General features: G+C 44.1%; 1 protein-coding gene across 2 annotated transcripts in view; it reads right to left on the minus strand.

Moving 5' to 3' along the window:
- TTYH3 (tweety family member 3) overlaps positions 1-23,784 on the minus strand; it is a 75,698-nt gene that overhangs the window by 37,591 nt on the left and 14,323 nt on the right. For both annotated transcript variants that reach the window (XM_064673170.1, XM_064673171.1), the window contains exon 2: positions 288-457. In XM_064673170.1, coding sequence (XP_064529240.1) covers positions 288-457 — 170 coding nt within the window. The remainder of the gene's footprint in view (positions 1-287; positions 458-23,784) is intronic.

Consider the following 23,784-nt stretch of genomic DNA (forward strand, 5'->3'; position numbering starts at 1 on the left):
GCTCCCAAGGACGGAGTGTCCTTCATTTCTCACTTGAAAAGTATCAAAGAGCAGGACATCAGCTACTCCTTTTCACACTGCTCGAACCATTAGGCAGTTCGGCAAGCGGTAGAAAGGAAGAAAATACATGACAGATATTTAAAACACACACACATCAAACAGAAAGAGGAATTACTGCCAACAGTCACTAACTACAGACAGCAGGGTAAGTATGGAGGCGCATGCAGAGGATGCACCACCCCAAATAACTTCGGGGAACCCCCAAAACTTTGGGCGCACGGACGTACCTGCAGACGAGGGTTGCGATGATGACGCACCAGGCCGTGCAGCAGCAGTCAGCATTCAGGTGTTCCTCGCTCTTCCGATGGCGGCAGCACAGCCAGAAGGAGTAGAACAGGAGGAAGAGCAGGTCCAGAGCCAGGCAGGAGAGAGCGATGCCACCCAACAGCAACAGGGCCTGCGGGAAACAGGGGCAGGAAACACTCACACCTGGGCACGGCACAGCCGCAGCAGGGCAGGTCAACCAGGGCCCCCGTGTGTGAGGGCTTTGCAAGGTGTACCTCGAAAACAAGTCATTTTGTGGGTCTGGTGTGTTTTTTAAAACATAAACAGGGTATTTTCAGTCCCACTTTCCCCCTTCTCTGCATTCCATGTTCTGTACCTAAGCTGTAAATCACTGAGCCATTTTGTCTGTCTCAGCTGAGTTAATCAGTGAGGGTTTCCTCTTTACTCCTGATCACAGGTCAGCAGATTTAAAGAACAAAAATAATAATAATAAAAAAAAAAATAGTTCAGCCAGCTGCCTCTCTATCTCTACAGTTTTTTAATCTTCATGAATAAATATGCAGGCTTATTCATTAGAAATCCAAGTGCATGAGTGGGTTTGAAAGGGGGTGGAATTTATTATACATGCATGAGATTGATTTTTAAAAAAATTAATCCCCATGCAATGCTTCTGTTCAAGGTAGACCTAGAATAAATGGCAAACCCCTTCCATATACCATCCACATATATAGGTACAACAAACGTGGATGCCACAGACACACCAGCTTGAAGCTGTCACAAGCTGAATTAGTGTGTTATACCTACTTCTAGTCGTGTTCCTGGGAGGAAAAGGAAGCAGTAAGTGTTTAACTACATTCCTATTTCTTTTTATTTGAAAAATGCTGGCTGAAATCCAAAAATGCAAACCAATTTTGCTAAAAACAATAAAATAATTTAAATCCATTCTAACACCAAATATAGCCACATTTACTTGATTCATTCAGATGTGAGAAAGGATATCATTTTATCCATAAGCTTTTTTGGGTAACCCTTGGTAGTGGTGACAAAAGCCAACTTACTAGAAATTACTTAAATGTCTGGAAAGGGTCCAAGTCACCTACTACTGCCCCAAAATCAGGGAGGTAGACATAGATCTGTATCAGCAAACCTAGAACAAAGGTTTGGGTTCTTAAATCAGTATCTCTTTTCCTCCCCACTCAGAAATTCCTTAAAGACCATTTATATGCTTCCTCTTGATCAAAACAATAACTTCCTTCTGATCAAAGAAATATAACAAAGAATGCTGAGATTAGAGCAAGACTCTCAACAAAACTGGTGACTGTTTCTAACAGGTCTGGTAGTAACTTGCTCTTTGCAGGCTTTTCCGTCCCCTCTTTTCCCCCTCTCTGTTCCATAGGTACTCCCTGCTGAGTTATTATCCTGGCAAACTATACGAGCCACACAACGTCCTTCCCAGCCAAGCAAACGTCAGCCATACATAACGAGATCCATGCTGGTTAAACCCCAGTGCTGCACCACAGATACTCCACGTAGCCACGTGCTTTTTGCTCTCCCAGCCTTCAGAAACCCACCCAAAGCCCACCAGGCGCCCTGGGATGGGGGAGTTTACAGGTGCTGCTTTCCCAAACCGGACAGCAGAAACTCAGTCCCTCTGCAGAAAGTGAACTTTGGGATCTTTACCAGAGAGGAGTGGGGGTTGAAGGGAAAAATCCCTATCCCCCTTTCCCATGCTTTCACCAGATGGTGTGAGCGCTGCTTGAGATCCTGAGCAGAAAGGGGCCTCCGAGAGGGAAGCTGCGCTCGAAGCCCCACGTTCTCACACTTCTGAAGGCTCGCCATGTACGAGCACTCAATACTAATTTAACTAACACATTTGGCATACCAAAGCTCCTCAGGGATAGTCTTTATTTTTTAAACATGTCAGGCTGCTGTAAGGCAAAGCTTTCCTGCCCTGCTCGCCTGCACTTCTTTCTTCACACCCTCAACCCTCCTGCACACGCTAAAAGGCATTACTGTGGAAAGACGAGCTCAGCTGAAAACATCCTCCCAGCAACCCTTTATCAGCAAAAAATTCACACTGCAGAGCTCCAGATGTAGTGGAACAGCCCCCATTAAGAGGAAATAAAAGGAAATACTGAAAAAAAAAAAAGGAAAAATTAATATTAAAGACTGCCATGCAGCAAGCAACCTGAAGTTCTTGCTTTGGATGCTTAATATATGCTTTAAATTTGCATCTGGCCAAAAAGGACTTGGCTGGCCACTATACCACAATCTGCATTTCATTTTCCAGAGAATATTTGTTTTCCATTAATGGATATGTGCCATGACAACAAGTGAAATCATCCAGCAGAGCAGTTATTAATCTTTCTGACTGATGAGTCAGTTTAGGACCCAGAGACTGGCTGGCAGTGAAAGCCTGGTTGCAACCAAAGATATGCCTCTGCCTGCCTGTCAGGATTAAACGACAGTATTTAAAAAAGGGGGGTTGAGGCTGGATAAACCCTCAGACACTCTATCCTGCAACAGTAAATCTGGGACTCGGTTATCCAAGGCCACATTATCCCGAGTAAATGTAAAATTATGCACTGGGCCTTTTGCCACAAAGGAGCATCAATTCGTCTTTGAACATTTGCTGAGCTATCAGAACCTTTATAGCAAATGATGCATGAACTGCCCTTACAGGAAAATGGAGACAACTTGGAGGAGCAACATTTTACCACGGTGCTGACACTAATGGCAGAAGTGGAGACAGAGCAGTCCCTGAAAATGAGTGTAAATCCAAGTGGTATCCGCCAGACTGGCAGGAGACGAAGTTACAGTGTCAGGAAGCACTTTCAAAATAAAAGTTAATAGCTGTACACAGGGAAGTACCCACAAGAGCATTGCTAGTTTGGAAAGGCACCACAAAACCTGAATGTGCTCGGTCTTGTGCGGGGACGGTGCTGCAGCGTTAAGAGCCTCTCTCAGCTCCAGCATGGTTGCCAGGATTCATGGTATTTATCCTCTTCATGGGAGTAAGAAGCCAAAAAAAGGCAGAAAACATCTAGGTCCTCATGTGCAGAAAGGGTTACCATCACAATAAGGAACAAAGGAGAGGACAAAAACACCCCCCAACAAAACTACCCAGGGGCTGGTTAACTCTTCTATGTGGTGTGGGGATACCCATAGGTGCTGACATCATTCCTAAGGACATATTTGTAGATCAGCCTTCAGTTAATTCAATCCATGGTCTCCCAGACCACGCCCTGTGTTCCTGGGGATCAAATAAACCAACAAACAGTCTTGTCTACTGGATGAAAAATCTCCATGCAAAACAGCCGCTTTCAGCTTGCAAGTTCCAAGTGATCCACACCATTAGTTACCTGAAATATCTATGGACTGTGGTCCTGGAAGGCTAATTTTAGCTGCTGAGACTGCACTTAAGGAATGGATACTTCATCACATCCTACAGTCACAAAGGAAGAGATCTACATAAGAACATGAGAATAAATACAAGATATATCTACTCCCTTAGAAACAGGGAAAGCCTAAAGAAAGCCACGATGCACCGTAATGTGGAGGTAAACACTGGGTTGCATTCAGGTTAAATTTCAAGGGGTTTACCACTGCCTTAAGTGCTGTTCATTCATCACACAACTGTATAGGAGAGTGTTGGCTTAATGATCCTTCTTCACACCATCATGTCCCCTCTGCCATGAAGGTTACTGGACACAAGAAGTCCTGGCAGCAGAACAGGTTTAGGAAGTTAATTCTGAATACACAAAGGCTCAGAACACTCCAAGTGTTAATCAAGTACAAGTTTTACCAATCTCAATCTATCCAATTTCCAATTACCACATTGTTTAGACCTTGACTGTATTAACAGCAGCATTTTGTAGCGAGCAGCTCTTCACATGAAATAGATGACTGCTATTTTACTGTTAGTTAGGAAGTCCACTAAAACTCATCAAGAAACCCAGAAGCAAAGATGAAGCCTTCAGGTGGTTCCTGAGAAGGTTTCACTTTTAATCTTCCACTGATGATTTTCAAGGTATTTTATCTTAAAACTTCGTAATTTCAACCAACAAGGCAAAATAGCTACAGCTTTTGAGCACCTCAAAAACACAGTGTCTTAATCACTGCCAGCTTGAGAATGGTTTGTAGTTTTACCTTAAAGTTTGCTTTTGCCCAAAGAAAGCTTTCCACTGAATCTGCAACTATTTTCTGCATTTCCACACAGCGATCTGAGATTGTGAGAATAAAACAGAGGGAAGAGGTTAAAGGAGTGTGGGAAGAGAAAAAAGTTCACCCAGAAGAACAAATGAAGCCACCTGGGCTGCTGCCAAAGGAGCACTCATCTCTATTTATTCCATGAAGGACGGAAGTCATCTTAGCAAGAAAAGAAACTGCTGTGGGATAGTGTCATGCCTACACAACTTCCTACACTGCCTTTTTCTTTTTTTTTTCCCCCTTGACTTTGGGACATATCTTTAAAAAGCTTACATACTCATAGATAATAAGCAGCTCTGTCCTACCAAACTGATTTTAACTGATTTTTTTTTTTTTCGTAACACTGGCAACACGAGGAGCACACTCTGACCTCCTCATCAGCTTGTTCTGAACATGCTCGTGTGTTCAGAGACTTGATTTTCATTTCTGAAAAATGTTGTACGAGATGTTTGTTGAGATACTTGAGTGTCTCAGGATGTCACTCACCCCACAGCCCCTCCAGAAGGATGCAAGCTTCGACAGGGAACACAGCCAACCGTTTATTGGCAAATGTGATGTGGGGGGGAGGATGTGGAAACCTCTGCTGATCTCAGCACTAAACCATCCCTATCTCCTCTGCCGGGGGACAGGCCTTCCCAGGCCAATTACTGCACTCAACACAGTGGAGGAGCAAAGCTGGGCAGGAAATGTGCTGTGGAAGAGGCTTTTCCCACGGTACTGGGATGTAATCTGCTCCGTGAGGGATCCCTCAGCAGCATGGAAGAGCACCATGGAAACAGAGGACAGGTTCCACTGTGTCATCCCCTTATACAGACAACTCCCAGAGAAAGCACACTGTTAACAGAGTGCAGTAGAGATATATTTAGGGCAAGTCCACACTGGAGCAAGCAATATAGGCCAATGCTTTGCCTTCAGCTTTTTTTGGTTGTTGGCTTTCCTTTCCGGAAAGCAGGAAATGCCAAGCATTATGTCATGCCTTTTTTTCCTCTTTTTTTTCAAGTCACCTTAAGACAATACAGCAGATACATTAGAATAAAAACAGATCTGCAGTTGAAACCTCTCCTAGCATGACTAGATAGCTCAATTTCATTTGCCAAGTTGGTTAAATGACCAGGCCGGTTTCCTCAATGTTGCAAAGCTCTCTACATAGGCAAGGGCATTACACAGTTCATTGGTATTAGAGTTGTGAACTAAAGCCACTTTAATTAAAAATGAGTGTTCACACAGGGTTTTAATGTAGTTTAACTAGAATGGCCTTAATTCAGTGTAGTTTAATTCACTTTAGTGCATTTAAAGTGGTTCTACTAATCTACTTTGAATTTATTCCTCCAGTTAATTCAGATTAATTTCTCAAGTGTAGGCAATGACTGAGAACAAGGCTAGGTTGATTACAGATTCATCATCATTTCCTCCATACTAACAAACATTCTGACCCCTTATTTCATAATTAAAGACTCAACACTGCCTTTAAAATTGGTCCAATTCACAGAAGCCACCAGGGCAGAGGCCAAAAAGACCCAAACTTGCTGATCCTTGGCTTATTGCAGTGACCAACCCAATACAATCATCACCAGGGTTTTGCAAGCTGTAGTTAAATAATACAGAGCACAGGTACATCTGCACACCTCAACTTCCACAGGTTACACAGGGGCAGGTGCTAGAATTCATCAGAGCAGTTCATATCACACACCAAAGAGATGGAAAGCACTGAGTAGAAAGGATTTGCTTAACAATTGGGTTGGATATTTTTTTTCCTGCCCACGAATGCAGATCTAAGCCGTGCTAATCAGCAGTGAACACTGGAGTCCTATTGGGTTGAAGTCAAGTAACAATCCATTTATTCCCTTAGCTGTTACCAACTCAGCAATCTCCATCTTACACAGCAAGGAAACATTCCCAGAGGTAAGGGGGTCCTCTAAATTGGATGTTCTTATCCCTAGTTTCTCCATAATGCTGGCTGAAAGCCTCTATGCACTACAGCGATGAAAAGAATGAGACACTCTCACCAAATTCAGTTTCTAGTGACAGGTCCCCACAGACTAAATCTTTATTAAATGAGGCTTAGCTCAGAACTGGCAGCTTGTCAAATGAGCATTCTCACTGAAAAGGCGGATTTCCTTTCTGGGGATTCTGCAAATTCCCTTACAGGGCTCTAAAAAAACACCACCATGGATGCATCAGTGCTCATGCAGGTCTTTGCCCCAAATTCCAGAGCAGCAAAACGTGTAAGGAATCCTCATGGGAACAGGCCTTCAGCTTCAGGAGAGTATTTCTTCCTCGTTTTCCCACTTGGACAAAGATAAAACCATTAGTTAACTTTGTTTGAAGACAAGAATCAGATAATTATTTGGAATGCTGAGGTGAAGGGCACCAAAAGGATAGCTGGAGCAATTTGGTGGGTGCCCTGCATCACTCACATCCAGCTCGGCCATGGCAGATCTGCACAATACCACCAGACATTCCTTTCCCACAACAGATTAGCTCACACATTCCCACCCCAGAGGGCTCCTCTACTCAAGGTCTTTTAGAAGCCACTTGATTTCCTTGGTTAGAAAACTGTATCATCCATTAACGTCTTAAAACACAATCTCCCTGCAAGGTAATTTTCCAGCAAACGGGATAATGGAAAGAACCCCCATGCTATAAAGGAAGTATGAATTTAATGCTCCTACAACTCAGGGATAAGCAAGCACTGCCTGTGTTACCTGGCTCAAGCCCAAGTGCTGTATAAATTCCCATGCCAAGACAGTTCCCATCCCCAGCTCTGCAGCAGGAGCTCTGCTCCTGCTGGCCTGGAACTCCCTGAAGGCAAGACATGGCACTGCCAAGCTGCCTGTGAATGCAGGCAGGGACCTGGGCACACTTGCATAGCCCAGCACGTGAGTGAGGCAGCACTGGTGTGTTTGGAAAAAAAAAAAAAAAGAAAAAAAGAAAGAAAGAAAAAAAGAGCAGGAAATGCTTAGGCCTGAAGCCCAGTGACTTAATCCAATTTCCATCCTTTTTCCCTTCCCCCTCCTACAACGTGTGCTCTTGGAGACAATACACTTCATTTAGAGGGGAAAAAAATACTCTCTCCTGTGTGCCTGTCCCTGCACTCTATCAAGCCAAGTGCTGGGACACTGCATTTTTTTATCTGTCTATTTTGACCACTCATGCTTTGGCATGGATACCAACCTCAAGGAATTTTTTCCAAGACTCCAGCTGTAGAGAGTGTGCTTTCCTCCACGTTAGCTGCTCTTTAGCTTTTGCTGCTTCTTATTAGATTTGGGTTTCAAACCCAAATGTTCATACTGCTCCTGTGACTTTCAAGAGTCCTCCACAAAGGTTGAGTCTTTCAGTAGAGGTGATTACATGCATCGTCTACAAGTCTCCTGTTAATCTGTAGGATCTAAACCCCATCATGGCACCAGCTAGGATTAAATGCTGTATTTAGGCTCACTGCAACTTCTTGATCTTCTTAATCATCTCCTCTTAAACCAGCCAACCAAACCTGAAGTGATCAGCTACTGCTGTGTTTGCAGACACTGAGCTCAATCCTCAGCTCTGACGTCCTGGCAGGGAGGTCACTGCAAGCTGCACACACCGTGCAGGACCCCCTTAGCTGGCAGCCATCAGTCTTCCACACGTCATTTCTATTTGGAAGAGGATAAAAAAAGGCATTGGGGAGGGGGAGGAAAGAGCACGGAAACGAGCAGAGCCACCCCAAAGTGGAACAGAAAACAAAAACTTGTCCCAGTTACGGAAACTTTCTCCAAAGGAACATCAACCCATCAACGGGGTTAGCCCATCCCATCATCAGGGATGGCAGTGTTTCCACTGTAGATAATGTGGTTCTGCTTGCTGCTGCCATTATTTTGCATTATTTTGAACTTGCTGGCCTGTTTCAGGCACCATTTTAATCCCATTTATGTCCTGGAAGTTTTGGCACCGTGCATCTACAGCTGCACACTATAAACTTGAGCATACACATTTGCTGCACTGAACCACAAAAGTTATACAGAATAACAGAGAGAGATTCCAAATTGGAATGGAAACTCTTAACATCAAATTGTTACTAATGTTAGACTTGAAAGGCAACTTAATGTTGCCTTTTTTTTTTTTTTTAATGTATACAACTTGTTCCATATCATTAGCACCATGAACACCATGAAGAGGTCTTTTTCTAAACAGCAGCTATTAGGAAAATGTTTAAGCCACAGTAAGAAGCTCAAGCACACACTTTGGCATTTGGAGGCACCCAAGTTTAAAAAAAAAAAAAATTAATTAGGAGGAAAAGAGATACTTTCTGGCCAAGATAACAAATCCACTGCAAATGGCTTCATAAACTGTTTCTATTAGCATGGAATGGGCAGGAAGGTAAGTTGCAATAATTTGGCTTCTGCATTTATATGTGATGAGAATGGGCTAGACTGGTGTACTCAGGTGCCTTTAACATGGAGATCCATGTCCAGTTTGAGCTCAGTTTTTAACCTGAAATAAATCTTCCGAATCAAGAGTGAGAAGTTTGGAACAACATGAAAATAACCAAGAGGAAAAAACAGAGTGCTGAGTTTCCACTGATATTTACCCCATCCAGCTTCACTGGCATTTGTCTACACAGGCAAAGCAGGTCAAATGGCTGTTTACACAGCAAAAACTTGGTGCAGTTCAGAATGCACGTTAAGCCTACTGCAGTGTGAGAGAAACAGCAGTTGATTACATGAGCAAATTACACAGGTCTGGCTGCCCTGAGCACTGACCTCTGGGAGGGGATAAAGAACAAAATCAAAGGCACACTGCCCTACATCTTCAGAAAGTCACGGCCCACTGTGCTACAGCCAGCAGCCCACACGACATCTTCCTTAAAATAATTTGTATCTGAAGGCAGCTTTAATGCAGTATGTCGGTCATGTGGAGAGGCCACGGAGAACTGGAAAGGGGCAATATCCTATAGGGATAACTTCTGTAAGTTGGGAAGGGAGAACAGAGACCTCTGACCCATCTATTGACTGTGGACCTGCACTGACCTTCTTGCACAAACAATGCAAACGTGCCATTTAAATGTCAGAGACAAACAAGTGCCACACTTCTCACCATAAATTCACTCCAAACTGCCTCTTTGAAGACTACTACAGTCAGAGCTTAAAAAAAAAATAATTAAAAAAAAAAAACCTAGGGAAAAAGGAAAAAATATGTTCCTTCAACTTCAGCTGTACCTTTCCATCACACAAAAGAGGCTCCTTCATGTGCAGGAAAGATTTCCATATTGAGTCGTCTTTGGTTTTATTTTGGGATTTTTGAGTTGCCTTTTTTCCTTTTCTTTCTTTAAAGGAAAAAAAGCTCTCAAAAAAAAAACCCCTCAGGGACAAAGACAACCAATATTCACTATTGAGAACCTTCAAAACCAGGAAAGAAAATACCATAGAGGGACTAACAGAGGAAGCAGATCAAAAAACTATCCAAGTTAGCCAAGACCCACCACAGTCACAGCTGGAGCCCGTGTTTCTGCACCACTGACAAGACTGGGAGCGTCATTAACCACTTCTCCTCAGCCTGCGTAAGGGAGGCTACGGAGCTGAGAAAGGCCTCATGCAGGCTCCTGGCCAAATGTGAGAAGGGATTAGGGCCTCCTCCAGCAGCTATCCTGAAGGGAAGTGCACTCTGAATAGAGATGCTTTCTTTACAGCTCTGCCCATCAGCACTGCAGAGCTGCAGATGGCCCTCTCAGCAGCCAGGGTCAAGTCAGAGGCTGCCCCCTCAAGAGCAGCGTTCTGGAGAGTGGTCACTGCCTCACCCCTCTGCTGCTGCTCCCCAGCCACTGTGCTGATAAAAGGGGAGCCCATGATTTTTAAATTCATCCCTTTAATGCCATCCATGAGTGAACAGGGACATAGCTAGCAGTAGATGAAATACATTGGACCCCCTTGCATATACAAAGCAAATATGGTGCTCCAACATGTATTCACAGAGGGCATCCACTGCATCCACCCTGCTCTGTGACTCCAGGTCTGAGCAGCTCTTCTTGCAGTTTCTCCATTTCCCCACGGAGCTGGGGGAAGAGGGGATGTGTCTCCTTTCAGCAGTTTCAAAGCTGTTCAACCCTCTTAGGGTTTGCCTGCAAAGCTGAAAGCTGTCACGGACCACTGGCCTAAAAAAAATTTTAAGTCCTGGGTTTATATCAGCTATTTAAAGACAAATACACCTCACTTTTAGCTTCCTTTCCCACCAAGTCTGGGACACAGGACTATTTTTCTGTAATAGATGTTACATCAGTTAAAAAGGAGGTGTTCTCCCCTGTGTCCTAATGGAATTTTTCGATAGTTGCTTTGCTTTCCCAGGACATGCACATCTTATCCACCAGAAATCAATGCACTTCATAGGTAAACTAATACACATTATCTCTTCAGAGATCCTTTTATCCTGCTCATTAGATCAGCTTTGGTAGGATTCCTCAAGTTTCTGCAGGGATACTCATTCATTCAGCAGTTCTTCTGAACCACACTTGAGATTGATTTTTCAGGGAAGTTCCCAGAGTTCTCTTAGGGTTCTGCCTGCACTTATGTCAAGGCTATATTTAAAGGAGGAATCCCACTAAAGTGGTTTATAACATGCTCTGGCAGGACAGTGTAGACAGAGCTAAATCCTATTAAGCTACTTAAGTTGCTTTCCCCCTCTGAAGTCATCTGTCAAATGCTGGTCCTAGACAAAGCAGCCAACTATCAAACTAGCTTATCAAGAGTCATGCTTAAAATACCAAACAAGACAAAAAAATGCAATCATCACCACACATGAGGAAAGAAAGTGGGGCAGTGTGCTGCTCCAGTAACCTCCTGGGATCCCAGGGGGTGGAGAAGGCTGGTGATTAGCTTCTCGTTACACTTAGATTGTAACCTACTTGCACATATTGGACTTAATAAAGACAAAATAAGAATGATTGTGTCTTTACATGTCAGTCTTGACTATTCTGAAAGGACTATATGGAGAACACATGAATGTGAGGTATACTTTCAAAATAAAGATCACACTAACAAGGCAGGAGGGGGTACCTGGGAAAACAAAGCACCATTTCAGCCTCAACTCAGCCCCCCACAGGGAGGGAGGAAAGCAGCATTCATCTCCTTTCCAGTTATTTCTTCTCCTTTCCCATTCTGTTCTTGAAAATAGGCACCACAGAATCCTGAAAAGAGTAATTCCCACAAGTGCTAAATGTCCACGTTTAAAGCTCCAGCTCTACAGCATTCACTCCACTATGTCAACATGCTACTGCTGCGAGATTTCAGAGACAAACCTCAATTCCACACATTCCATACAATAATAGAAAACAATAGGCTGGAAGAGACCTCTGGAGGTCACTGTAGTGCAACCTGCTGCTAAAAGTAGGGCTAATTTAATAGATGGGGTTGCTCAGAGCCTTGCCCAGGCAAGTTCCAAGTGTCTCTTAAGGCTGGAGTTTCCAAAGCTTCCCTCAGCCCCTGCTTCAGCATTACAAGGAAAAATGATCATGACTGCACCCACGTGCCATTTCCCATTTCACCTTGTGGTTGTTGTCCCTGCTCCTTTTTCTGGGCACCATCAAGAAGAGCCTGGAACCATCTTCAGTTATGCAAAGGCTGCCCACGGATCTGTCCTTCCTCCTTCTCCACTTCAGGCTGAAGGGCCCCAAGCCTCCCAGCCTCCCTTCACAGGTCAGGCTCTAACCACCTCAGTGACCCTTCCCTGCACCTGAGGAGCACCTCTCCTGCACTGGGGCCCCAAACTATGAGGAAGTAACACAGCATTTATGCTGGCACAAATAACTGGAGGGAGCCCATGCATGTGAAATGGCTGATGGCCCCATTTTGGGCTACTTTCAGCTTGCTTAGAGAGCGAGGTAAAGCACTAACCTTCAAAACTCAGGTTAGCCTCCAGCTGCATGACCTACCCAACCTGATATGGTCACCAAGCACCAAAAGGTGACAGATGTCCCCCCACACTGGACAGTCGCTCTGAGGGCACAAGAAATGCAGCAAGTACCATCAGGGCCCAAGAGGGAGGCTCAACAGCACAGATGTTATCCCTCCAAACAACACAGTGAGACAGCTCAGGGGAGAGGAAAGGAGATTTAGGGATGGGAAAAGAGCAGCAACAGAGAAGGTACATGCTTCTGACTGAAAACAAGGCACCTCAGGAGTTATTCGGCAAGCCCAACTGCATGGATGCTCGTGCTTCCCATTGGCTGCTGCCTTCCAGAGCTGCACAGCAACGAGACCGGGAGGTGGGAGGCTGCCAGCACGCATGAGAGCTCCCTGCTCAACCCCTCCTCTGCATCCCCACAGCCCAGCCTGGCAAGCACTGCCACTGCTCCAGCTCATCCTGCCCCAGCTCATCACAGGATCGATCGCCCGTCCCCCAACAGAGGTCAACTAGGGAGAGACAAAGGAGGCAGGACCTCGGTTAAACAAATAACAGGGGCAGTGCTGAGCAGCCACACCAAGTTATCTCAACAAAAAACAAGATAGGACAATCCCATGTTTTACCTCCATTCCCAGCTCAGGTTTTTCTTGGCAAGCGGGAAGGTAGAACTGCAGAAATGAGGATGGGGTGGAGGGGAAGGGGCACGATGTGCAGCTGTGCTCGTGTCTGACACGGGTCTCCTACCAAAAGCTGTGAGTGCTGCTCTCGTAGGTGTTGCACTTCACTGATTTAGTAAAGTGAGGGAGGAAACAGTCACAACAGAGATTTACTCAGTCTCAGCTTCCCTATGAAAGGGCTCCAATTGCAGGGTTCTAGACCACACCAGCATTTATAAGAGAAGATAAGAGCTTCTCACAGAAGGAAAGTAGGAGAAAGTACAGAAACTGGAACAATGTGGAAAAGCAACTGATCCAGCTGTTGGGTTTACCACCACCACAGCCACAAAGCAGATCACGAAGCATGCTATTGATGTGGAGGAGTAGAGACTAGTTCTACTGCCCAAGCACAGCAGCTCACAGCAGGAGAGCTTGTTACAGCTTTCCTCCAGCACAACCACCTAAACCAAATCCCCATTAAATGCAAGCAAAAATTAACTTAAGACACACAGACACACACAAAAAAGGATTGGACAAAGAACCCAAATGGAATGAGTTCTTGCAGGCTCTAGCACAAGAAAGGTCTGGAATTCTTTTCATCCAGATCCCAAATCATTATCTCTCAGAAGCACTCAGACTCAGAGCCAAGCAAAGGATACAATGAACTCCTCTGCTCTGTTTCCCAGTATGTGCAGGAGAAGCTCATCATCTGGGCAGTCACTACTGATCAGGTGCATCTTCTCAGGCAGGGAAGCCACACAGTGCTGACTGAGCTTGCCCCACTCAGTGAGAGGGGGAGAAGCCTCAGCACCTCTCCCTTTTGCCATCACACACCTGTACTTACAGCAATTGTTTATGCAGCCTAGAACACCTACCTGCTTCCCATTATTTATAAACCCAAAGTCAAACCACTGCAGAAACAACTGTGTTTTATGTCGCTGCCTCTCCAAAATTGCTGCCCCTCAGCTGATCAAGTGGCACTGAGGCAGATGAGAAGCACTAGTATGAAGTCAAATAGATAAGCTTGGCTCCTGATGGCCAAACTCTGCATTGAAATGGGAGCCCCTGAAGCAATCCATGCTGCCAGCTCTGCTGGGGATAGAACAAAGAGCAGATTTAATATCTTAAAGACAAACCCCACAGATTTCCCGCATGCAAACATACACACACCCATTTCTGCTGTGGTTGTCTCAAACGGAGAACAGCTCCAAGAAATACACCACCTCCATGCACTTTCTTGTCAGAGAGAAGTAGATCCTGCCAGCCTACTCAGTACAAAAACAATTTAAAAGTTTTTAGGGACTGAGTGTACAAATTCATTTGAAAATCTGTCACATCATCTACTGGTTCCTTCAAGTAAAACTAGTTGTAAAGACATTTGATAAGCAGACAATTAAATACTGGATTTCTTTATCACTTGGCAGTAGCCAAAAAGGGTTGTAATCATTTATGTGGGCACTGTTCTCAAGCTTATAAATTACTGTTATTTCTGCACCAACTTGCTTTTTCTTCACCAAGGGAAAAAAAGCTGCTGCTACATATGAAGGTGTCAGAGGCTTTTTTCTTTCTCTTCTCCAGCATCACCACTGAACATTCAGCAACAGAATTAAAACAAGAAAACCAGCATGAAGAGTCGTGAGAATGCAGCACTGTGATGGGGAGGTTGGCTCTCACAGGGCTCAAGCAATCACTGGTATGATCTCTGAGCTGGAGACAACGCTGCACTTAGTAGAACAGAGCCAGAGAAAGAAGGAAACAGTAGGCAGCACATCTGCTTCCAAAACTTGTCATCTACCCCATGCACAGGGGGAAGATATCCAGGCTTTCCTCCATTTTCCCCTCTTTTTACAAATTGGCTGTAAATCACTATGCCCTCAAATGACTCTGACTCTGATATCCACTACACAAACATTAAGATGTGTTGTTTAAGTGAGCTATCCAGAGGTCATCACCTACAGCCTGACCTGCTAGAGCAATGAAGCACAGCACACACAGCTCCACCCTAACAAGCAAGGCTGTTCTTCCTGCTGTGCTTACTGATCAAAGCTCTTCCCTAAAAAACTATGATCCCAGGGGCTAAGACCATTTTTGCAGCAGCTAAGATGGGAAGAAAACCCTTCTCTTACAGGATACTTCAGATGGAAGCAAGCACCACACAAGTTATGTGTTAAACTAATATCATTGATGCACAGCTGCAAGAATGCCTTATTAAAACCTGTAACTAAATCAAGGAATTCTAATATTCATAACTGAACTTAAAAGCACTACCCTCTGGGATACTAGAGAATTTTCCCTCAAAGATTGCTCACCTCATTGACAGTCACGTTGCTTTTCATAATCTTGTTCACAAATTCAATCAAGCTCCAGATAAAATCTAATCAAGTTGGACAAGCTGAATTGCAAGGGCTGTCGTTTCAAGTCCTTTAACGGGAGGTCAGCTCAAAGTAAGCCTCTGATGTCCCAGGACTTGAGCATGATTATTTCATGTAGCTCATTGCTGTAGGCACCAAAGACCATTTTAGCTCCCCAAACTATTTTTAATACTCACTCTAGTGGAGCATTTGATCTCTAGACAAGCTAGTCTTCTCTCCTTTTTGCTCAAATCCATAGTGATTTCTCCAGGCACAAAAATGGCTCTCCTAGGTATAGGAAAGACCTGCTATTCATAGAACTTGGTTACTATAATTGTTCCTCAACTTCAGTTTGTCCCTCTGGAAAACATGGCCATCCCTGAGAACTATTGCTAGTCTGGAGATACTGCCCATCCTAAAGCAAATATAAAAGCACCAGGGATTGCCAGGGCAAAGCATTTGAGAAGACCTCATCATTCACATTTAAGACTTGTTGGTCACTTCAGTTTGTTCTTCAGAGACACCCTATTCCTTTTATTCTGTCCCCTCAACTGAAAAGACAAAATCTAAGCCATAGTTAAGATCTAGATCCTTTGGCTACTACCTAGCAAACAGGCATTAGGAAAAATTTACTTCCACAACACTTAAATAAGAGAAGCAGCCCTTTTGTATTTATGCACTTCAGACTAAAGCATTCAAAAGTATCAACATAACTTATGATCTTTAAAGTAGAGCTCTTAACACTTTTGAATATCAACCCGCTTGCTGATATTGTAAGAAAAAACTATTCAAGAGGTTCAGGGTTCTAAAGTTAACTTACAATTTCACCCCTGAAGCCCAGGAATAGCAGCATAACATTTAAATACCATACAAGACCAAGGTGACATTGCAAACCAACGTGACTGGGGTTAAAGCACGTCCAGCCATGTCCCATGTGTGGCTGTCACCTGGCTGCCATTCTCCTGGTCACCAAGTGTGTAGAAATACTTATTCAGACTAAGAAATCTGATGCAGATCCAAGGCAATCCTCTCTGTGAAACTGGTGTTGGGGGGGGGGGGGGGGAGAGTTTTGTAACCATATTTGTCACAAATTTTATTATAACTAAAATCTTACAAGGAGAATACCACTTTTTCCCATCATCATATTTCCATGGATAACAAGACAGCAAATGCTCCCACTAGCCAAACTCTGAACATTTAAAAAATAATTGTTTCTCAGCTACTGAATATATAAACAGAACTAACGAGTTTCCAGCTAGCAAATCTACTCCCCACCTTCCTCTTGTTCACCATGTGCAGCTCAGGTCATTTCCGATTTCAATTCCAGCAGGAAGAGCTATTTCAGCCAGAGCCCAGAAACAAGGAGCCCAGAAACCCAGACTCACTGACTGCACTGCATTAAAAAATCCCTTGGAAAAAAGGCTACTGATGAAAGGAAGGGTGCCTTTATCTCCAACACACCAAACATCTGAAAGGATGTTCCCTCCCAGACACTTCAGTGTATGAAGTTTGGTGCCCTTCCTCTTTTTTTTTTTTTTATTTTTTGGTTAAATAAAGTCTGTATAAAACAAAGGAAAATGTTTGTTCATTTAACTGTTTATCCAGCCAGCTTCAAAATTAAAATATTCCTGCCCTGTCTCCACTCCAGGTTGATCCCTGGTGACTATCTCTAATATTTTACATATCAATATTTCTTTCTAGAAACCAAGCTCTAGGGAAAATGAAGTAGTAAGGAAGCTCGAGCATATTTATCAGGCTTGACACTTCCTATCGGTATGCAGCACTGGGAAACCATTTCCCTGACAAATGGATGGGCCTCAACCCGTCACACAGCCCTGTATCTTGCTTTCAACCTCATTACTCTTTTAAAGAGGCACAATTCTGAAAAGGGCTTCAAAATGCAGATAGACTTGCAGGAGGGGAGCTTGCAGGGAAGGTGGGGACTGTGGCTGCCTCACAGACACCAGCTGAGCTCCAGGGTCGAGTGAAGACACTCACACATGTTACTGCTTGTCCAACTGTGCAGTGACCTTACACCACCACCTCAGACACTCTCTGTCACACAGTGTGGTCGTGTCTGATTTCACAGGTCACATCCAAGGCTTTAATGCACCCTGGTGAGGAGGAGATGCACACACACCACCCAACGAGAGCATCAAATCACAGATAACCTGCTGCCACAGAAGCGAAAAATTGATCATCTGCTCATGTGGCAACAAGAACAGCTCAAGACTGTTAAAGTGATGAAGAGTGTGGTCTTCAGGGCAAAGAGAAACCAAGAAAGAATAAGCTTTGATAAATATTGGTTGGTGTTAGAACTTTAACAGGAATATGCTCCGCTCAGCTACAGTTCTTCAGGTCGCAAAGTAACCAGAAATAAAATGCTATTACAGACCCCTTTCACCAGCAGTACAGTGGGTTGTTCTATTTGCTCTCAGCATTGTTTCCGACTTCAAACCAGAAAGAAGCCATAAAGGGCAGGAAACAGCTCATCTCTAAGCCAAACCCAGAAGTGTGTTTTTTCCATGACAGTTTAGAAAGAGCTATGGTTTAGAAAAGCCTATGGGCTCAGATGAAGATAGAAGTCAGCCAGGAACCTTGTATTTGGTTCCTGAATTCTACTTCTTGATTCAACACTCCAAAATATTCCAAAAGGGAGATTCAACACAAAGCCTGGCACGTCCCACACTTTTCCACTCAATCTTAATGCCATAGCACTCTGAAGGCACGGGGACTTTGTTCCTGCCCCGAGTTCATGCCAGACCAGGGTTATAACAATTCATCTGACAAGAATAAACACTGTTTTATGCCTGGATCAAATGCTCAGTCTGGTTCACGGGGCAGCTGTTCAAACACCCTGGCCTCAGGTAGCAGCTTCTGTGCATACCAGGGCTGGTTACACTGTAACTGCAACCAGGAGAACCTCCGTGCTGGTGTGGAAACCTGTTCTCAGCCACGGCGGTTCCTTGATTTGATCACTGAGCAGCCCCAGAGTGCAAAGTGTTCCAGCCACCCTCCTGAACCATGACTTCAGGAACCACAAACTTCCACTTCAGACAGCTGTGATTAAAGAGTCTAAAGCTGCAAACTTTATTAGGGATGGAAGAGTCGCATCAATGCCAGGATTTGCCAAGCAGGACCTCAGATTTAGGTCCCATTTACACAATGTTGAAACCACAGTTTTGCACTATTTCTCCACTGAGGTCTTGCCTGAAGAGACTTATCACAGACAAACATCCCTGTTCACAGCCCAAATCTAAGCTTAAATCATGCCCAGGATGTTAGAATACAGTACTATCCATTTCTTTATCGTGTATGAAATGTTGTCTAGCAAGCAACAGACATGTATTTATTCCAAATGGGTGCTGGAAACAATTTCACCAATGCACATGGGTCTTGGCAGTGCAGCACTGATACAGCAGTGCCATTCCACAGGAGATCAGGAGCAAAGAAGTCTGTGATGCCATTAAAAAAAAAAAAAAAATCCAAATTTCAAGGCTGCAGGTTAGTGCCACGTTTTGTGGAAAAGTCAAAAAGCTAATAAGGAGTCTTTGAGCACACTGACACAGGCAATGCCAGAAAGTGGTGGTCAGAACCATGCCCTCCATAATGTCTCAAAAACAGCTCTGTAGAGAAGTGGACTCATTCTTCAAAGGTTCAGATTGCAAATACGAACCTACTAGCAAAGTTTGGGCTGCATATAGCTATGGGATTTCCTGAGTTTTCAGTGTACAAAGAGGCAAACAAAGGCAATTTGTTTGCATGGAGTTCTACAACATAAAGGTGTTTGGGTTTCACTGTTTGGGGGAGAGGTTAAAACAGCTTCAAAACTTTTGTCCAACTTGTAAGGAAAGCGACAACACTGTTTTCTCCTGGGCCCCTGAGCATATCTAACATGCACCTGCATGTTCCACAAAGAATCTAAATAAAAAACCACTACCAACAACAACAAAACTCAAACCACATGGGACTTGAGAACATGCAGTTTAACTGGGTTATTAGAAAAAGCAGTGTTTCCAAACACAGCACAAGGGAGGAAACATTTCACAATGCTCCACGGTCAAGAGAAGAGTGAGTTCTCCTAGCTCCAGCCCCAGTTTGTGTGTGCTGGCTTGGACAGCACCAAATCCTGCTGCAATTTGCGGATGCAGAAGAGGAAGTGGTGACACTTCAGGCAGCCTAAGCTTTCCTATTAAGTCCAGGATTGAAAAATGTGCAAGACAGCAGAATTATAAGTCACTCGATTATAATTCCAGCAGGAAACACTCTGCTCTTATCGGCATTGCTTCAATCCACCCTTGTTATGCTAATCCAGTAACTTGTGAAGCGCCCTTGATAGAGGGGCCATTGTGAGAAAAATACGTCCTTCAACATTTGTTTTCATAGCAGCTACATCTGGGGAAGAAATTACTGCACAGCTTCTACCTCTCAGCAGATCACTGCTTGGATCAGTTTTAGAGGCAGAAATGCAAAGTCCATATGCTCTGCTGAAGCTTTGCTGCTTGGAGCTTCACAGACCCACACCTTGTCAATACGAACCGTGTGTCACTTGGACACAGCCACTGAGCATATTCCATTACTTGGGATTGCTGCTCCCAAGCAGAGCCTGGAGTACCAGCGTTAGCAGAGCCAACAGCTCCCCTGTCACTGTCACACCTGATAAGCAGAGAGGGAAGCCATCATCCTGACAGGCCTTCACCGGGCAACGCTGCTCTTTGAGGACCATCCAGTGCACAACTCACTCACTGCTGCTGATGTGCACTAAACATCAACTTTTGTCTAGGAAAAAAAAGTGATCCCACAAGCTAAAAGTAAAATCTGTGCCTTTTATAAAAGAGTCACTGACTGCAGATTGACTTCTCTACTTCTGATAAACTCACCCTTTGGGATCTTTCACCTTGAATTTCATTGGGAATTTTAAGCCATTTTGGACACTTGATAACAGGGACTTTCCCCATTTCTCTGCCCACTAAGACACTAGTCATGTCACCACTGCAGTTCTGCATTTTGAAAGCATCACATCCTCCCACAGAGTCAGTAGTCAGCAGTCCTAGGCCTTCGACCTTGAAGCCCTTGAACACACTGAAGCCTTCCTTCAGAGAACACAGCAACACTACTCCCTGAGGACAAAATTATAAAGAAGTAGAAGGAGGAAGTACATTTTCTTTCACATCCTAAATTGGCTGATAGCTCCCCCCTTACAATGTAATCCTGAGCTATGCTTCCCACCAACTCCTTTTTCTTTTGCCTCTAGTTAGGTACGCTGAAATTACTGTATACACAGTATATTTCTGTCTTCTCAATGCTACCTTTAGATTAATAGCCACTGCTTGAGAGGTACCCTTTCTCTCCATGAAGAATCACAACAAGGCAGAAGCACTGCAGCTGAAGAGCTTAGCAGGTCAAGCCCAAGGTGTTGCACAGCCACTTGGTAAATCTCAAGGGAAAGGCTTTTTCACTCCAAACAGCTGCTGTGAACACAACCCTGTCACGGCACCGGCACCTGGGCAAGAGCAGCCACCAGAGAAGGATGCAACAAGCTGGTCACACCAGCACCAGCTGAACAGGCTCCAGTGCTCCTGCTCACCAGGTCCTCACGGGGCTGCGTGAGGGACTTTAACCACAAACAAGGCTCTTTTTCTTTCTCCGGTACTTTCACAACTACTGACTGGCAGAATAACGGATACGTCGCCTTTCAGAATGAAAACCCAGGAGCACAGACTCTTCACTCTGCTGTTTTAACTTCACATCTCAGGTTAGAAACACAGCCCCCAACATTCAAACTGGAAGTACAAGGAGAGATCCAGCAAAGCAAGAAGAAATCCAATGGCCAACATCCAGCTGCCTCCTCCACTCACTATTACATACTCAAGTACTGCAGCCCCTTGAAGCAACAGTCAGGACAGATTCCTGGCCTGAAAACTCTTGGAAAGGACTATTTAATCCAGCCTCCCATACAGCATCCAGGCCATAGCCACTGACAGCTGAGCAGTGGGTCATTCCTGCTATCAGCCATCCCTGGGGTTGCTCAGACCTTGGGCTTGGCAAACCACCCAACACGTGCCTTGTGGTATATGTTTGCAACATCACCAGGGTTGGCCACTTCCACTAACAACAACAAGAATAGCATTTACCAGTCCTGCAGGGAGTACTTACAGAAACTTAAAAATTAAATTAGGCTATTAAAAACAGCTGTTAGTGCCAGATCAGCATTCTCAGAGCTTCCAGAATGACAAATGCAGAAATACATGATCTCACCTTTTCTTGCTCTTGTGGTTCCTGAAAAAGTCTCATCAGACCTACGCCAGGAACTGGTGTTTAGTTACTCATTTGTTATTTACCAAACACCTCCTGCTTTGTTTGCTTTTGTTTCAATGTCTTTCAGTTCACTGCTGCAGCTGGACGGACTTTCAGCCTCCTTACCTTGACTGGTACACCACATTCCTTGGCTTTATAACAACCTTCAGTGTTAATACCTACAGTTACCCTCTTGGCTAACTTTGGTTTGAAAACAGCTTTTCTGTAGCACCAGGTACCTTGTTACCTGTGCAGATTAACAATTTGCCTGTTTGGAACATTATCCCAAAGTGGGATTCATCAGTGTGTAAAGCAGAAAACCCCCAGGCCGTGTATGAACTCTCCCACAAAAGATGCCACAAAAGGGAGTCAGGTGAATCACTTTGCATTTGAGTAGTTTTATACATATTTCTAGGCCAGGCCACACCAGACATTCACCTTGCACTTGAAATATCTCAAACTTAAGATCCACCCCTCCCTACACGGAATTTTTCTTTCTATTCTTTGTAGACAGGTATTTTAAGCCTCATTTGTGAATGTATTTTCAGTGAGCATCCCAATGAGGATGAAGGGAAGCATAAACTACATGCTCCAGTGTAGGACTCAGAGAATCTCTTACTGAAGCTTATTTTCTAATCAAGTGGGGCTGTCAGACTTCATTAACTGCAGGACCACCAGTAAAAATGCATCCATTGCAGATTCTCTGAAGCTAAAAAGAAGAGAGTTATGTCCTCCTTTGCAATTCACTACTAGTGATCAGGATCTCTTTCCACAAACTCAGCTCTCTAAAAACACCACCACCAAGAAAAGTAGTTTAGGCAAAAATACAGAGTTAGATCTGGTCTGACCGAGCACATTAGATTAGTGGGGAACATTATCTTGACTCCCAACCTACACAGAAAGCTGGAACATTGACAAGAGACTTTTCACAGCACTTAAGGGCTGGCAGCAGTTGCCCAGAATTCTTCACTCTTTAAGCAGGTGTTAAGCCTCCTGGGAAAGAGCCAAACAGTACATTCGAGTTACTGAAGCAATTGAATCATTTGTTACATCACCAAAACACTGCAAAAAGTGGGAGCAATTCACTAGAAAAAGGTTTTGAGCAGCCCCATGATAAGATATCCTGAAGCCACAGAGCAAATATCTGCAATAACTCCCATGTTTTCATGTTGCTTTTTATTGAATGAAGGCAAGTGGTGCATAAACTGCAGAACAAAGTAGGGCAGAGCATCTGCTCAAATACTCTTACAAAGCACTCAGTGGTTGTTCTCACTTAAATCTATGCAGCATAAAACCAACCACAATACCAAGTGAAGTAGTCCTCTTTCCTTTATGGGTCTGCAGAAGAACATCACAAGACACCCTTAGTCTTCACTGCAGAAGGAGCTAAAGACAGAAGCTTTTGATTTTGCTGGTTCTTCCCATCTCTAAAAATAAAACAGCCATCTCAAGTTTTTACTAAAAAGAGAAAGCAAGCTTGAGTGTGTATTGAGAAAGCATTTTAACTTAACTCTACAGACAGCACTAGTGGGGAAAAAATGCAGACAAACCTTACCCTCTCCAGACTGCAGGGTGAGGATGCTCTTGATAGGGGAGTGGGAAGAAGGAATTCAGGGAGATAGATGGCAAGAATATGTCCCTGGTGCCTTCAGGGTTTTAATCACATTAGCTGAGACAAGGCTGCCCACTGCACTTGCACCTTGAGATCAGTAACAGGCTCTCTATAGGGTTTATCCTGCCTTGCTAATGACACAGATTCACCTTCTTAAGGCTTTGTGGTTTTAAAGGACACACCACACACGTGAATGCCCTTCCTCCTCTCCTGTTCTCTGGTGACACAGCCCCTGGGTGCCACACAGCAGGTGAAGCAGGATGCTGCTCTCTGCACATACATCATTATTTACCCTGCTTTGCTCCACATTAATGAGGGTATTTACATGAGGGGGCACTTCCTTCCTGAATTCTTTGTGCCCTCCATCCTTACTAGGCACCATAATCCTGTTTATGACATGCTGGTTGCTATGGAAGTGATTATATTGTCACTAGATTATACCCTCATGTGGAAAGCATGTAAGTGAAGGAACATGAGCAGGTTTTTGCATACATTTAAAGGC

Source organism: Pseudopipra pipra, chromosome 16 (genome assembly GCF_036250125.1).
Source record: "Pseudopipra pipra isolate bDixPip1 chromosome 16, bDixPip1.hap1, whole genome shotgun sequence".
Classification (NCBI taxonomy): domain Eukaryota; kingdom Metazoa; phylum Chordata; class Aves; order Passeriformes; family Pipridae; genus Pseudopipra; species Pseudopipra pipra.